General features: G+C 42.0%; 1 protein-coding gene across 1 annotated transcript; it reads right to left on the minus strand.

Moving 5' to 3' along the window:
• Positions 1-13,513: 13,513 nt before the first annotated feature.
• On the minus strand, positions 13,514-17,156 carry LOC110945103 (cytochrome P450 71AV8). Its single transcript, XM_022186744.2, has 2 exons — positions 16,254-17,156; positions 13,514-14,194 (listed from the first exon to the last, which is right to left on the minus strand). Exons 1-2 carry the CDS (start codon positions 17,154-17,156, stop codon positions 13,577-13,579), a joined length of 1,521 nt encoding a protein of 506 aa, XP_022042436.2. The 3' UTR covers positions 13,514-13,576.
• Positions 17,157-17,502: the final 346 nt, after the last annotated feature.

Consider the following 17,502-nt stretch of genomic DNA (forward strand, 5'->3'; position numbering starts at 1 on the left):
TCAGTAGGGGATGCAAGCATGATAATGAGGTCGTGTCGTTTGCCATGATCTCTGGGGGTGTTGAAGATTTCATTGTTGGGATCGGGAAACCATGCCAAGTGGTGGTTGACACAAACCCACCTCACCCAAGAAGGCTCGGGAGTGATGTTAAACTCCTCGAGCGTGTTTTCTCCCTCCCTATTCAGACTGTTAAAAGCATTCCCCCTAGTTATCGGCTGTTGTTTGCTCAGATCCTAACAGGTGCTTTGCGCAAAGTGGTAGCGTCACCAGGATCGGTCAACAATTGGGTCCAATTGCTTTTACTACCGCGTTGCACCTTGCGGGTGGTTAGACCATCCTCCAGACAAGAGCGGAGATCAGGGAATAGGAAATCTCTACAGTGTAGTAACATCTTGCACGCGCTTACAGTGTGGAAAGATGGGTCTGGGTTTGATGATTTGGTCGCTTCCCTATTGGATAGCGTGGGGGAGACGGGGGCCCCTAGGGGAGAATGCAGGAAAGAGGAAGAAAAAGAAAGGGACCCTAATATTAAGCAATGTCTTCGGAAAGTCAGGGATGGACATTTCACGGCTGCGGTTAAGGTCCTATGCTCTAGTGGAGTTGCCCCTCTAGGTGATTCGACCTTGAAAGCTCTTATTGATAAACACCCAGTGGTGTCGCCCCCGTCATTGCCTTCCAACCCTTTGGCCCAACCCACTCTTGTTGTTGATGGGGATTGTGTGCTCAAATGTATTCGATCATTTCCTAAAGGGACATCATGCGGTAGAGACGGGATGCGGGCCCAACACCTGTTAGATGCTATTGGTGGCGAGGGCTCGGTGACTTCCTCAGGTTTGCTTACGAGCATTACTGAAGTTGTTAACTTATGGCTTGGGGGATCCTGCCCTATGGTGCTTGCTGAGTTTGTTGCCTCGGCCCCCCTCACCCCCTTATTGAAACCTGATAAAGGAATTCGGCCTATTGCTGTGGGGGGTATTTGGCGAAGGTTGGTTTCCAAGGTGGCGATGAAGAAGGTCGGGAAAGAAATGGCCCAATACTTAGGTGACTATCAGTTTGGGGTGGGGATGCCAAATGGGGCAGAGGCGGTACTTCACAGTGCAAACAGGTTTCTCAACTCGTTTCATGCAGATGGTTCCTTAGCCTTGCTTACTGTGGATTTCTCCAATGCTTTTAACACGGTCGACCGCACAGCCTTTCTCCAAGAGGTTCATCAGTGTTGCCCGTCAATCTATCAGTGGGTCCAATTTCTTTACGCTCAGCCTGCTAGATTGTATGTTGGTAACGAGTGTATTGGGGCTACTACCGGAGTTCAACAAGGAGATCCTTTGGGGCCCCTTCTCTTTGCCCTCGCCTTACACCCCCTTATTCTCCGAGTTCAGAACCGTTGTAAACTCCCGTTTCATGCTTGGTATTTGGATGATGGGACGATTATCGGCAATGCCTCTGAGGTTGCTAAGGCCTTAGACATCATCAACGAGGAGGGGCCATCTCTAGGGCTTTATCTCAATATTAAGAAAACAGAGGTTTATTGGCCGACATGCGACGACCAGAAAGTTCAGGACGGGCTTTTCCCGAGAGGGATCGGTAGACCAGAGAAGGGGGTTAAGCTCCTTGGTGGAGCTGTTAGTCGAGATCCTAGCTTTATTGGAGAGTTGGCAGGGCGGCGGGCCTCGGGGGAGGTTGACCTTATGAAACTCTTACCCTGCCTGAGGGATCCCCAATGTGAACTCCTCCTGCTAAGGTCGTGCATGGGTGTTGCTAAGTTGCTTTTTGGGCTGCGGACTTGTCAACCCCATTTGACGGAGGATGCAGTATCTCGGTTCGATGATGGCCTTAGAAAGGCTATAGAAGACATAGTAGTGGGTGGCGACCCCTTCTTTGGTGACCTCCAGTGGCGTCTAGCATCTTTGCCAATGCGTCTAGGTGGTTTGGGCCTCTTATCAGCCCGAGATGTTGGGGCTTATGCCTTTGTGGCGTCTAGAGCTCAGTCTTGGGAACTACAGGATCATATCCTTCGAAACGGTGGGGTCGTCGGGCTTGACCCAGACTATCAACAAGCGCTCGAACGCTTAAATGTCTCTCTCCCAGACTTGGATATTGGCGGTTTCTCTAATAAGGACACCGCCCCCTCGAAGCTGCAAAAAACTTTGGCGAATGCACTTTTTAGCAAAATCGCTCAAAGCCTGGGAGAAGCTTTTGATTTGTCACCCCGCCAGAAGGTCGTGTTTGAGTGTCTGAAGGGTCCCCATGCTCAGGAATTTTTGACCGTTATCCCGATTGAGGGGTTAGGACAATGCATGTCGGCAGTAGAATATAGAACCATTCTCAATTACCGGCTAATGATCCCTATGTACCCAGAAGATGAAACCTGCCCGATATGTCGTAAAGCTTGTATGGATAAATATGGGGAGCACGCAGTTCACTGTAAAGAGCTCCCTGGGTTTAAATATCGGCATGACTGGGTGCGAGATGTTTTGGGGGACATCTTAAGAAGAGCTGTGATTTCTGCTAAGAAAGAGGCCCCTGTGAATTTCCTCACGGACCCTATGGAAGGGAGATCTACTCTGCGACCAGCGGATCTGCTCGTCTTTGGCTGGGTTGGGGGGAAACATGCTTGTGTAGACCTCACGGGGGTTTCCCCTTTGGTTGGTTTAAGGGAAAACGGGTTTGTAGCTGGACTAGCAGCAAGAAAGGCAGAATCAAAGAAAGTGGATAAGCACGCTAAAGCTTGCGCAGAGAACCAACATGTCTTTATCCCTTTTGCCTTTGATACTTTTGGCTCCCTAGCGCCAGAAGCCATCAACTTCTTGACAAGGGTTCAACGAGTTATCCACAGCAATTGTTCGACCCCAAGGGGGCAGGGGTTTGTGTTCGGGAGGTTGGGGTTTGCAATTCAGAAAGGGTTGGCGGCGTAGCTTGTCGCCCGTCTACCTTCTGTTTTGATGTAACTTAACAAGTTTTCTGGTTATATTAAATTCCCAATGTTGATGCAACCAACACGAGACCAAGGATGGTAGCTGAGTTGGTTAGGCAAAAGGGCTGAAGGGTTCAGTTTTGCCTAACGCAGGTCGCGGGGTCCCTCCACGTTTGCAAAGCGTGGAAGGAGGTTCACTAGTATGTAATTGTTATTTGCTTTGAAGTTCCTTCTTCGAGGCAAGCTCGAATCCAGAAAAGAAAGCAAATAGAATGAGTGTGTGATGAATGTGATGAAGAGTAACTTGGAAGTGATCAAGTACTCTTTGAATGACCAGAGATTAAGGAATCTCTGTGTTTCGGAATGTCTCAGGAGTGAAAATGAGTTGTCTTCTTATAGGGGAAGACATCTCCTGAAATGGCATATACAAGACTAGCGAACCCTGTTTGCAATGGAGGGTTTCCCCTTTTGGGGTTGAAGGCTTTGGACCCCTGGTTAATAGAGTGTACTTGTGCAGACCTGCTCTGAGTTTGTGGGCGTGAGTTGGTGAGGTGAGTTCTCAGATGTGACTGATTACTGTTCCTCGCTTTTCTCACTTTACAGCTTTTCATCCGATGAACCTTTCAACCTTTTAAGCTCTTGCATATTAGTCATTTTATTTGACCTTGAGCTACCCCCGTCGTCAGCCCCCCAAGTCAGAGGTTTTTGGGGTAGTATGCTCAAAGACTTCTGACTTTTATGCATATGTTTTAAAGGTTTCAAGGGTTCGTTGCTTGGAGGCTTGAAAGGCTTGAGGCAGTTACTTTTTAAATTTTGAATTTTAAACGGTTGACAGTTGATTTGATTGATGTGTGTCAGGCGGCGGTTTTGCAGGAGCCATTTATTTACCTTTATTACCCCTGTTTTAAAATCATATTTATTTTATACTTTGCAAAACTCTTTCATTTTACTCACAATCCTTCCAAGTTTCTTCCTTCATGTTAGTTTTCTTCTCCATTTTCGTTTTTACTTTCTTCAAAAATGGGTGCTCTTAAAGATTTAGCAAAGTCATTCTCTCGAATGACACAAGAGGAAGTAGACTTGTTTTGTTTGGAGTATGGTATTGATAAAAAATTTAACCCAACTGCCCCTGCTTGCGATGTTCCTGTTGACAAACCAAACCCTGGTTCGATTGCCTTGTATTGTCGTCATTTTCAGTGGTCTAATCTTCGTTACCCTTTTTCGTTTTTCGTTTTGAACTTGCTTGAGTATTATCGCGTTTCTTTTGGGCAAGTTCATCCGAAGGGGATGGCTAGGGTTTTGCACTTTGAAATGTTGTGTCGTGCTCTTGGGTATGATCCCTCTTTGTTGCTCTTTCGGAGGTTTTTTCGTTTAGCCAAAAATGGTGACTGGTTCACCTTTGAGACATCAAAGGTTGATACTTGTCTTATTTCGTCCATGGTTACAACGCTTGGGTCCTGGAAGGATCGCTTTTTCTGGGTTTCTGAATCTATCGTTCCTTTCAAAATGGTGTGGAGGCATCCGGATGCTGTTCTTAATGATCCGGAGCCTTCTGAATCTGAGTTGAACGATGCTTTTCTTTCAGCTATTCGGGGGTGCCCTTCGAGGGTTCGTTCCTTTCCCGAACATTTGTTAGTGCTTTTAGGGGTTAGTAATATTTGGGGAAAAGCCGATCGGGATCCGGTGTTAATGAGAAATGGCATTGGTATGCATTTTCCCCCTTATGCCTTTTCTTATTTTACTTTGCTTATGACTTATTTTCTTTTGTTTGTTTTTACCAGTTATGTCTGCTTTGGACTTTATCAAGAGTGACGACACGTCCGATGTTGTGTTTGAGGATGCCCCGTCTGTTCCGGGTGAGAATGTTGTGGTTAGGACTTCCGAGCAAAGGTTTGAGGGCACGGGTTATGCTAGTGTTGCCAACGTTAAGGGTTTTACCAAGTCTAATGCTCCCAAGTCTTCAACTCGCCGATCTTCTCGTCGTTTGTTGAAAGCTGGTCCTCAATCCACTTCTACTGAGCCAGTGGATTTGACTGATGATATTGAAGTTTCGGAGGATCAAGTTGAAGCGGGTGTTGAGAAGGACAAGGAGTTGGTTGTTCATGGTAAGAAGGTTCGAGGCAAGAAGGTTGTCCATGTTCAGGAATCTTCAAGCAGGGACGTTGAAGGGTTGGACCCTGAAGGTACTTATGTGCCTGCTTGGCTAGTGAAGAATGATGACACCTTCAAGGATGCTGCTGTTTGCGAGGATGCTCTTAGTCATCTTGCTCCTCCTTCTGTGCACAAAACCATTGCTGAGATGGATGATGACTTCATGTTGTCTCGCATGGTTTTAACCACCTGTAACCTTGCTGCTATGCTTCCTCAAGGGATTACTCGCTTTCGCCAAAGGATGCAGGAATATGAGGACTTCTCCAAGAAGAAGGATAAGATGAAATCCTCCCTAGCATCAATGAAGAAGGAAATAGCTGGGTTTGCAGAGAAGGAAGCAGCGTGGCAGAAGGAGGTTAATGATTTGAAAAAGATGCATGATATTGAGATGGGTGATCTGAGGAAGAGCTTTGAGGCTAACTTGCTGAAGCTAAAGGCTGACCGAGAGGCCTTGGCTGTTTAGCAACAAGCTTTTCGTGAAGAAAAAGAAGGGTTGAAAGCTTCGGTTGGCCAAGTTACTGCGGACAATCAGTGGTTGATTGAGCATGGTTTCCAGCAGGTTGTCACTTACCTTTTACATTCCAAGGAGTTTAACTCTGCCCTTGGTGATGTTTACACTAAGCTTTTGAACCTGGGGAAACATCAAGGCCTTACCGCTGGTTACAAGCTTCATGAGTCTGGACAACCCTTGGAGAAATCACCTATGTTTCGCCCCGAGGCTTCTGATATCTTCAAAGCTTCTGTTGAGCAGATGGAGAGGCTAACCTACCCTTACATTCATGAAGTATCTTCTTGCTTTGGTAAGCCTTTATCTGTTTTACAGGAATTGAAGCCTGAGGGGTTGAATGAGAAATTTTGTGCTGAGGTTTTGGGTTCCCTGTCAAGAAAGAGGTCTTACTCTGGGGATAGTGATGATACCCTCTCAAGTTTGCCTGATGCTTCAAAAGATGCTGGTTTGGAGACCTCTGCGGTTGGTGGTGATGAGGGTGCTAAGGCGAAGAAGACTAAGAAAGCCAAGAAGTCTAAGGTTGAAGGTTCCAAGCCTTCTGCTACCTGATGTTTATTCGTAGCTTTCTTAGCAAACACTTTATGTCTGTAATGTTTTAAACAATATTAGGTTTTTAGGAACCCTTAAGGTTCCTGTGGTTGGTTAGGCCTGTATGGCCGTTTGAACACTAGTTTTATTTGCAAGTTACTAGGACTTGCTTTGACTTCCTTCTGAAGGTCTTTTATGGCCTTCCTAACTATGGTATGATGGTTGCTATGTTGTTGGTGTTATGTTTGTTTACTTATTTTGCTTGGTTTGTTTTGTGGGGTTTCAACCCTTCAAGCCTTTTTGTGCAGTTGTTAATGGGTTGAAGCCTTTAACCTTTCGAGCTTATTTTCTGTTGGCTTGAAACCTTGGTAGCTTCTGGTTTGGTTTGCATGTTTAATTGATAAGTTTGTTTATTCTTGTCAGTTATTTTTATTTTCTTGCCTTGTCTTTGTTTACTTTGTCTTTATGTTTTTTACACTTTAAAGGGTTCCGTGCTGCAGACACTTTACCTTAGTGTTTATTAACATCAAGACGTAGTATCTATCCTTTTCCTTATTTCTTTGTAGTTTTAGTTGATTTCGTAAGTCTATTTGTTGATTATGTTTCTAAGACTTAAGGAACGATTGGTGTAGGCTGTTCAAACCTGTCTATGAGACATTATTGTTTTTTCTTAATAAATCTCATGGAGTTGTATTGATCTAGGAACTCACCCCTTATATAGGTCCATTCAACCCTTGAACCTATTGAGCGATATGGCTTGGGAGCTCATCCCCTTACATGGCCCTTGCCATGGAGTTTTTTGCTAGGTTCTCAACCTGATATTAGGATAGAAAGACAAGTTTGATAAAATGACTTCATTCATTTAAGCAGTATCTGCTTTTACAAAAGGTTTTTGTTTTGATACAAACCAAACTTTCTAAACATAGAACTTTCTCAGGGTTTTTCCGTTCCAGTGCCTTGGAAGCCTTTTGCCTTCTAGATCTCCCAGCTTATAGGACCCGCCCTTGTGTGCTTCGAGGATGGTGTATGGACCTTCCCATTTTGGGCCTAGCTTCCCTTGATTTCCTTTTTTGCTAGCTTCGTTGTTTCTGAGGACTAGATCCCCTGGCCTGAATCGTTCGTTCTTGACCTTCTTGTTGTAGTAGGCTTCCATCTTTTGCTTGTATTTGGCTTCTTGTATTGCTGCTTGATCTCGGGCCTCCTCTAGGAGTTGTAAGTTCAACATGGTCTCTTGCTGGTTTACTTCGGGATCCATGTTGACAATTCGTTGGGTTACAACTCCTATTTCAGCGGGGATTACGGCCTCGGATCCAAATACCAAGCTGTAAGGTGTTTTCTTGTGACTTGCTTTTTCTGTTGTTCTAATTGCCCATAAAACGCTAGGCAATTCTTCAAGCCAATTACTTTCATACCTCCCCAATCTTGTTTTGATGCCTTCCACTATGCTTCTGGTGGTCCTTTCAACCTGGCCGTTTGACTGCGGGTAAGCCACTGAGCTGAAGATTTGGTTGATCCTGTATTCCTTGCACCAAAGGCTGAAGGGTTTCTCGGCAAATTGTTTCCCATTATCGGTGACAATTACCCCTGGCAGCCCATAGAGGCAGATGATATTTTCCCAAACAAAGTCTATGACTTGCTTTCCTGTGATCTTGGCAAGGGGTTTAACCTCTGGCCATTTGCTGAAGTAGTCAATTGCTACCAATAGGAATTTTACTCCCCCTTTGCTTGGAGGGAATGGCCCAACAATGTTCATTCCCCATTTATGGAATGGCCATGCCGAGGTTATGGGAACCAGGTCATGTTTGGGACTTTTTGGTATTGGGGAATGGATTTGACAGGCATCACATTTCTTCAATTGCTCAACGGTGTCACGATGCATTGATGGCCAGAAGTATCCAAGGTTCATGAGCTTTGCAACCACCGACCTAGCTCCAAAATGAGCTCCACATATTCCTTCATGCACTTCCTTAATCAAATACTTGCTTTGTTCAGGGCCCACACATCTTAGCAAGGGTGCAAGGTAACCTTTTTTATAGAGGGTTCCTCCTTGCAACACATATTGTCTTGCTTTGATCTTTACTCTTTCGGCTTCTGTTTGATCATTAGGTAGTTCATTATCTTGAAGGAATTTTTTGATAGGAGTCATCCAATTTGGATCTTCCTCGGTGACTACATCTTGCACTTCCAATTCATCAATCGACCGAGCCTTTAACACTTCAACCAACACCTTTTTCGTGAGGTGGGCGAACGTGAGGGATGCCAATTTGCTCAAGGCATCGGCCTTTTTGTTTTGGGATCTTGGAATCTGTTTGATGTTGCATGTCTGGAAGGTGTTCATTAACTCCTTGGATTTTTCTTTGTACCTTCTCATGTTGGGCTCCTTGGCGACGTAGTTGTCATTAACTTGGCTTGATACTAGCAGTGAATCTGTGAACACTTCAAGCTTTTTGACCTTCATTTCTTTGGCCAGTCGTAGGCCAGCGATCAATGCTTCATATTCAGCCTCGTTATTGGTGGTCTGAAAATTAAAACGGAGAGCATATGTGAATTCTAGCCCCTCAGGGTTGATTAGGACTAAACCAGCTCCTGACCCTTCAACGCTTGAAGCCCCATCAGTGAATAATTTCCAGGCTTCAGGGTTGGAGGGTTCAGCGGTTGTGGTGTTTACTTCTTCAATTGTTTGGTTTGGGACTTCAACTAGGAAGTCAGCCAGGACTTGAGCTTTAATGGCTTTTCGTGGGACGTAGGTGATGTTATGTTCACCTAGTTCCACTGCCCATTTTGCTAGCCTTCCTGAGTTCTCAGGTTTTTCAAGCACATTCTTGACAGGTTGGTCCGTGACCACTTGTATAGGATGTGCTTGGAAGTATCTTCTAAGCCTTCTGGCTGTTTGAACCAGGGCTAGAGCGAGTTTTTCGAGGGGAGGATATTTGGTTTCAGCTAGTTTTAGAGTTTTGCTGAAAAAATAAACGGGTACCTGAGCCTTGTCTCTTTCAATAGTGAGAACTGCACTGATGGCTTCGTCGGTAACTGAAAGGTACACCGATATGAGCTCCCCAGTTTCTGGTGCTGCAATATCAGGTAGGGAAGCTAAGTGCTGCTTCATTTGATTGAAAGCTTCTTCAGCTTCATCGGTCCATCTGAAATCTTTTTTATCTAAGCAGTTCTTGAGCGTTTTGTAGAATGGTAGAGACCTTTCGGCCAGTTTTGAGGTAAAACGCTTCAAGGCTGCGAGCTTCCCGTTTAAGCTTTCAACCTCCTTCTTGGTTCTCGGTGGTTTAGCTTCAAGGACAGCTTTTACCTTGTTAGGGTTGGCTTTGATACTTTGCTTTCCAACGATGTGCCCCAGGAATTTTCCTTCATCGAATCCAAACGAGCATTTTTCCGGGTTGAGCTTCATGTTGATCTTTCTAAGGTTTTTGAAAGTTTCTTGGATATCATCAAGCATTTGGTACTCCGTTTTGCTCTTAATCACCAAGTCATCGACATATGCCTCCATGTTTCTACCGATTTGGTCTTCAAAGGCTTTATCAACGAGTCGCTGATAGGTGGCACCTGCATTTTTGAGGCCAAAAGGCATCTTTTGGTAACAAAAAATGCCCTTGTCTGTGTGGAAAGCTGTCTTTTCTTCATCCTCCTTCTTCATGAGGATTTGGTGATAACCTTTGTATGCATCAAGAAAACATTTAAACGGATACCCCGTAAGGGAATCAACCTTGAGATCAATTTCCGGGAGCGGGTAGCAATCTTTGGGACAAGCCTTGTTAAGATCTTTAAAATCTATACACATTCTCCAAGAGTTGTCGGGTTTTCTGACCATAACAGGATTTGCAATCCATGATTGGTACTTGACCTCTCGGAGAATGCCAGCTGATACAAGCTTTTCAACCTCTTGGCAAGCTGCCAAGCTTCTCTCGGGTGCCAGGCTTCTTTTCTTTTGAACCACCGGCTTGACATCCGGTGGTATTCTTAACTCGTGTTCAGCAATGCTTCGGGGGATCCCAGTCATATCTTCAGGAGACCAGGCAAACACATCACTGTGATGCTTCAGCAGCTTTTTAAGGTATGAAAGAGTCTCTTGGGAAAGGTTGGGGTTGACCCTTATTCGTTGCTCAGGGTATTTAGGGTTTATGACTAACCCTTGCTTGTTTTTCTCACCATTTGAGCTTTCATCTTCGATCAGGTAAGCTTCCTGAGAGGGTTGAAGGGTTGCTATCCCTCTTTCAGTAGGAAATTTGACTGTGCCATGGCCGACAGACACTGCCATGTAAAATGCACATTGTCCAGGCCTCCCTATGATTACGTCATAGTTGGAAGGGATGTTGATAACCACAAAGGCCAGTGATCGGGTTCTTTCTTTTGATCCCTCCTTAAAACAAACATCAAGGGTTATCTGCCCCAAAGGCTTCAAGGTTATATCGGCGATACCTTTTATGGAGGTTCCAGAGGGTTGAAGCCTTGAACGTTCCTCCTCGCTTAATCGGTTGAAGAATTTCTCAAACATGATTTCAGTGGCTGCTCCCGTGTCTATGTATGCTTTACATGTTTGTAATGTGCCCACGGTGGCTTCAACCACAAGGGGACCAGGAAGTGGGTCCTTCCTTGTTGGGGGGAAGCAGACACACTGAAGCTCCCAATCTTCCAACCGCCGCTTCTTGTAAGGAACCTTTTCATCAGAATACACCATGTTAACTTCCTTCCCTTTGCCTTCAGCCATCTTGTCTCGAACCCCCTTTACCAAATGAGCGAGCTCTCCTGACTTAACGGCCTCTTCAATTCTCTTTTTTAGTTGGAAGCAATCATTGGTGTGATGTCCCTTTTCTTCATGGAACTCACAGAACTGCGTGGAGTTCTCATTTTTTCGACTCTTGGGGAGAGGCCTGGGAGGTCTAAAGTTTTGCTTGACTTCTTCCGTTGCCAGGATTTCTTGAGGGGTTTTGGTGAGGGGAGTGAAACTCATGCCTTTATCTTTGCCTGAAGGGTTTCGTCCTTCAACCCTTCGAGGGTCTGAACCCTTTGGGCGTCTGTCGTAAGAGTTAAAGTTTCCTCTCTTTCTGGCTGGGCTACTGCTTCGCCAGCCAGACCCCCTTTTTCCTTTGTTCTTTGATATCCACAGCTTCCTCTCCCCGAATGTGAGCTTCGGCCCTTTCAAGGGCTTCCTCCAAGGTTTTGGGTAGAGATTTGTTGAAATCTCGTGTGAGATATTTGGAGGTTATGGCGTTCATAAAACCGGCCACTCTCATTTTCTCGTCAGCCCCTACATAGGTTAGCCCTTCTTTCTTGTACCGTTCAATGAATGCCCGAAGGCTTTCATCGTCGCGTTGTTTTATCTGGAAGATTACTGTTGCGTCCTTAACGTATCGCCTTTGTTGGGAGAAGTTTGCCAGAAAACCTCTGCTGAGATCATCAAAGCTTCGAATGCTTTGAGCAGGTAGGTCGTTGAACCAGATTCTGGCGGATCCAACAAGAGTCTGCATGAACATTAGACAACATTCAGCATTTGACCATTTTTCTATTCGAGCGGCACCATTGAAGATCTGGAGATGATCTTCGGGATCTTCAGTCCCATCATACGTTCTGATGTGGGCTGGCATCTTGATCTTTGACTGAAAATCATAATCAGCTATCTGCCTTGAGAAGCAGGAAAGGTTACTTGGCTTGTAAGGTTTAGCCAAGTCTTCTTCAGGTCTTGTCCCTACATTGTTGCTATTGCCATGGTTCCCATAGGTGGCTAGCACTTGATTGATGAAGTGTTGCCATGGGAAGTTGGCCATCATCTGTGACATCATGTTAGGTATGAGATTGAAACCCTGAAGGCTTCCTAGACCAACTGAGCAGTTTACCCCGAGAGGGGTGCTAGTAACAGCACTTCGTGCTAAAGGGAGCACAGACAGAGCTTGCTCCCACGTGGTAGTTAGAGAAGTGGGACAGCTGGTCACCGGGGACTGTAGGAGTTGATCAAGTGTTAACTCGTGTCCCAGAGGAGTGCCACTAGCAATTGGTTGGGAAGAGAGAATAGGATGAACAGTTGGATTTGAATGTTGTGGATAGATAAGGATGAGAGTTTGAAGGGTTGCTGGGACCAGCCTCACCTCTTGTAACAAAGGGTGGTAGGGGTGGCCCAGGAGACAACGTTGGCTCAGGTTCGTCGTAATCTAGACGAATCCTTACCCCCTTTTCCCTTTCTCTACTCACATGCTGGTTAAGAAGTGACCTTAACTCGAGAAAGTTATTAGCGACCCCCTCGGGGGGTAAGTTCAACACGTGCTGGGGTGTCCGACACACCAACGTTGGGAGACGGAGCCCCAGATCTGGATGGGGTTGGTGTGTTGAAGGTAAGGAACTCGGGTGTACTCCCCGGAGTTGAAAATGGTGTTGTTATAGTTGTGTGAGCTAGGCCACTACCCGGGGCGGAGGTGTTAGGGATCTGGTTCACCTCTCCCGGGGATCCACTTTCTGACATGGTGGTTTTGAGTGAAAGGAGCTACACTACTAGGTCTTTTTTGAGAAGAAACAGCGGCATAGCCCCACGGTGGGCGCCAACTTGTTGATGCAACCAACACGAGACCAAGGATGGTAGCTGAGTTGGTTAGGCAAAAGGGCTGAAGGGTTCAGTTTTGCATAACGCAGGTCGCGGGGTCCCTCCACGTTTGCAAAGCGTGGAAGGAGGTTCACTAGTATGTAATTGTTATTTGCTTTGAAGTTCCTTCTTCGAGGCAAGCTCGAATCCAGAAAAGAAAGCAAATAGAATGAGTGTGTGATGAATGTGATGAAGAGTAACTTGGAAGTGATCAAGTACTCTTTGAATGACCAGAGATTAAGGAATCTCCGTGTTTCGGAATGTCTCAGGAGTGAAAATGAGTTGTCTTCTTATAGGGGAAGACATCTCCTGAAATGGCATATACAAGACTAGCGAACCCTGTTTGCAATGGAGGGTTTCCCCTTTTGGGGTTGAAGGCTTTGGACCCCTGGTTAATAGAGTGTACTTGTGCAGACCTGCTCTGAGTTTGTGGGCGTGAGTTGGTGAGGTGAGTTCTCAGATGTGACTGATTACTGTTCCTCGCTTTTCTCACTTTACAGCTTTTCATCCGATGAACCTTTCAACCTTTTAAGCTCTTGCATATTAGTCATTTTATTTGACCTTGAGCTACCCCCGTCGTCACCCAATAAACTAAAAAAAAAAAAAGTTATCAAATAAAACCTTTAGTTACTTTGATTTCAGTCGAAAAAAAAAAATGTTTGGGGATTGTGGTGATGGTGACAAAATATATCCCTTTCGAATTATTCTATTGGTGGATCGGTTTGTCTAGCTTCCAATATCATAAATAATTTATTGCAACCAAATGACTACAAAAACCTGACAAAAGGTTTTTACAAAAACCTGATAAAAGGTTTAAATTATTCATGGAGGACAATATTTTTACTTTTAAAGAGCCCAAATTGAAAAGAAACAAACGATTACGATACAAAATGCACTAATATTTGGTGTTGTAAGGATGTGGAACTAAAAGCAAGTCGTTCTTTCGTTTTAAAGTAGCTCCAAAAGACTCAAACATATCAAAATCTTCATATGTTTGTCCATGTGGAAGTTTCCAATCGAAGTGGTAGAGTAGCATAGCGAGTGGAAGCTCCACATTAGCCAAGCCTAAGAGCATGGCCGGACACATTCTTCTTCCAGACCCGAACGGAAGATATTCAAAATTTGCTCCCATCATGTTAACAGAACTCTCACTAAACCTCTCAGGTATGAAACTCTGAGGGTCAAGCCAATAATCCGGATCTTGTCCCATCATCCACGTGTTGATTAGAACTTTAGTTTTGACGGGAATATGGAATCCTCCTATTTCACAATCTTCCCGACACTCTCTAGGAACCAAAAAAGGAAGCGGAGGATGCAACCTTAAAGTTTCCTTAATGACTAGTTTAAGGTAGTCTAGTTCTTCAATATCTGACTCGTGGATTTTTGTCTTTCCTTTAAGTACACGTCTGAGTTCATCTTGTGTTTTCTTCATCACCCTTGGATTCTTTATTAGCTCTGACATCGCCCATTCAGTTGTTACAGAAGAAGTGTCAGAGCCTGCTATAAACATATTCTGCGCCATAGCTTTCAAGGTCATTGCAAGAACATATTGCGTTTTCAAAATAGATTATGCGTTTTCAAAATAGATTTTGCGTTTTCAAAACTGCGTTTTGAAAAAGCATGTAGGTACATGCTTCTCCAAAACTGCGTTTTGGAGACAGATAATCAGTTTTTCATCCAAACACTTTTAGATTATTTATGTTTTACAAACGCAATAATCAAATAATCACTTCAAAACGTAATCCCAAACACCCTCTAACTCGTTAATTAGTTTCATTGTGTCAAGCATGTGTAATTGATTAATTCCTTAAAATTTTACTCAATTTCGTTTTCAGAAACCCTACCTTTTTAATCTATACTATATAATAAAAGAAACCAATAGAATGACACATGTCATTCATTAAAGCCATCTATTTTTTATAGATAATTAATATCAATTAAAAGATAATTATAAAATTAAATTTAACATAAATTTAAATAATTCGTATAGGAGATAATATAATATTTTAAAATAGAGTAAATTACATTTTTGACCCCTGTGGTTATATCAATTTTACCCTTTTAACCTAAAAAGGAATCTTTTAACATCTGAGCCCCCAACATCTTTTTTTCTAACCCATTTAGTCCCTAACACTAACCTCATCCATTTACTTTTAAGAGCCAATATAGTTAAAAAAGACGTTGGGGTTCAAAAAAGGTTAGGAAAAAAAAATGTTAGAGGCTGAGATGTTAAAAGATTCTTTTTTGGGCTAAAAGGATAAAAGTAATATAACCACAGGGGTCAAAATCGTAATTTACTCTTTAAAATATTATGTAAATGATTTATTTATTTTATTAAACTAAAGTAGTTAAGGGTAGAACCTATTAAAAATGCTTATAAGGAGTAAACAAAAATATTAATCAACGTTTATTGGTTCTATACTTTTATTTTTGTGTTCAACTCTCAACTCAAATACGGTAATCACTATGTTTACATGACATTTATAAGAACCATCACCGTAATCACCTCATCCATCGTATGTCGACTATATCCGTTAGTTTTTTTTAAGATATAAATTTTTATTAGATTCATTCAACCCGTGTAATAAACGAGGTTTTTTTATAGATATAACATTTTTATTTTTTACTATACAAAATTATATTAGTGTAATACAATATTGTTTGAATTAATTCAATCCATATAATACATAGGGTTTATAAAGATATAACTTTTTTATTGTTTGATATATTAAATTACATGTGCTCAACCCGTATAACACATGAGGTTCTTAAAAATGTAACTTTTTTTCATTATTTAATATATAAAATTAAATTTACTTAACCCGTACAATACACGGGGTTCTTAAAATACAACTTTTTTTTATTATTTAATGTATAAAATTACATTTATTCAACCCATTTAATAAACAAGATTTCTAAATATATATTGTTTTATTATTTGGTATATAAAATTACATTTATTCAACCCGTCTAATAAATGAGATTTTTAAAGATATATATATATATTTTTTATTATTTGGTATATAAAATTACATTTATTTAACCCGTGTAATATACGGGGTTATAACCTAGTTTTTTTATAAGTTAACCATAAAAACGAACTTAATTTGAGGGTTTTATTAATGTCAAGAATTTAACCTTATTTATATTTTCAAACGTATTATATTTAACTTAATCCATTGGGAAGAATCTCTGTTTATACCATTTAGAGCCCTATGTCAACTTTAAAAATAGGCAGTAAAGTAATTTATACGTATTATGATTTTCTTTTCTCTTTATTTTTTTTTTTTGACATTACGATTTTCTTTTCTCTTTTTTAGACATAATTATTCAGTTTTTTTTCGCACATATTTAAAATCATATTTCTAGAATTGTTTATATATATAAAAGGAACATGATGAGGGATCTAAAATATTTGTTTTAATTACTATTATGTTACTACGTTCAATTGAAAGCATAGGTTATATCATATGTGTGGTTAAAATGCTCGCGTACGCATTGTACGATAAGGTGATTTTATACGTTAACCTTCCCCATGTTAAAACTGTAAAGTAAGTATAAAATAAACGAACCAGTATGACTGCTTTGATGTTGTCAAAACTTAAAGGAAACTCAAGACCACCTTCATCTTTGATCCTCAATAGAACATCAACAAGATCTTCTTCGTTCGCATGGTGGCTCGCTCTATTGACATGACTTTCTCTGTGCTCCAAGATGATGTTTTCCAAAATCACATCCATCTTGTTGTGTATATTCAATATTTTGTTACTTATGCCAGTAACTAGAGGTAGTACTTTGACAGAAGGAAATAGATCAGAAACATCAAAACCACTAGACAAATGGATGGCCTCTCGAATCAATGCAACAAGCACGGCTTGATCCTTGCATCGGCTCCCAACACTAAGCCTAGTTATGATGGTGTTAACCATGGTGGAAATCTTGTCAGAAAGATTGACTGTTTTTAATCTTTGTGTAGTAATGGAGTCAACTAGCTCCCATGACTCTTGTTCACGGATAGATCGAAATGATTGAACTTTTCTTGCACTTAGAAGTTCTAAGACACATATCTTACGTGTTTGTCGCCAGTAATCCCCATAAGGGGAGAATGCGATGTCCTTGTAGTTGTACGACAAGATCTCAACATTAAGAAGCTTGGACCTGCTTGCAAAAGAGATATCATGAGTTTTCATTATCTCTTTTGCCAAAGTAGGAGATGAGATTACGACAGCAGAGACTTGGCCGAGTTGTAGACGAACAATTGGTCCTAGTTTTCGGGCTATGTTTCTTAGAGCATGATGTGGTGGTGCTCCCAGGAGATGATGGATGTGACCAACTAGAGGGAGCTTCCATGGCTGTGGAGGAAGGTTTTTGTTTGAATCAAGTGAGTTGAAGTTTTTGAACACAATGATTATTACAAAGAAGAGGAGGAGGCCACTTGAGAAGAAAATGGGAGAAAATGGAAATTGGATATCCATATATGCAAACATTTGAACATGCAACTCTTATGAATTTAGACCAACTCTTACGGTTTATATAAACTCACCCATATATGAACAACCTAACATATGAAAAACCAAATTCAATAATTAGACAATGTCAAATCAAAATATTTGACCAAATTAAAATATTATACCAATTCAAAACCAAACCAAACAATACTGATATTATTGGAACCTGTACTGATATTCGATTTTATAGTTTTCAATCGATATAAAACATATATCAATATTCTTTTGGTCATATTATAACTTTATTTTAGTTATCTCTGCTTTATTAAGTGTTGGTTTTACAGAACCCCGATAAAATTCTCATAGTATAGCA

The sequence above is a fragment of the Helianthus annuus genome, chromosome 1 (assembly GCF_002127325.2).
Source record: "Helianthus annuus cultivar XRQ/B chromosome 1, HanXRQr2.0-SUNRISE, whole genome shotgun sequence".
In the NCBI taxonomy this organism is placed as follows: domain Eukaryota; kingdom Viridiplantae; phylum Streptophyta; class Magnoliopsida; order Asterales; family Asteraceae; genus Helianthus; species Helianthus annuus.

Excerpts from the sequence above, each read along its gene's own strand:
- LOC110945103 (XM_022186744.2), bottom strand. The coding sequence starts at position 17,156 with ATGGATATCCAATTTCCATTTTCTCCCATTTTCTTCTCAAGTGGCCTC. Across the intron at positions 14,195-16,253 it reads ACATCAAAGCAGTCATACTG|AATATGTTTATAGCAGGCTC; the intron begins GTTCGTTTATTT and ends GCTATGGCGCAG.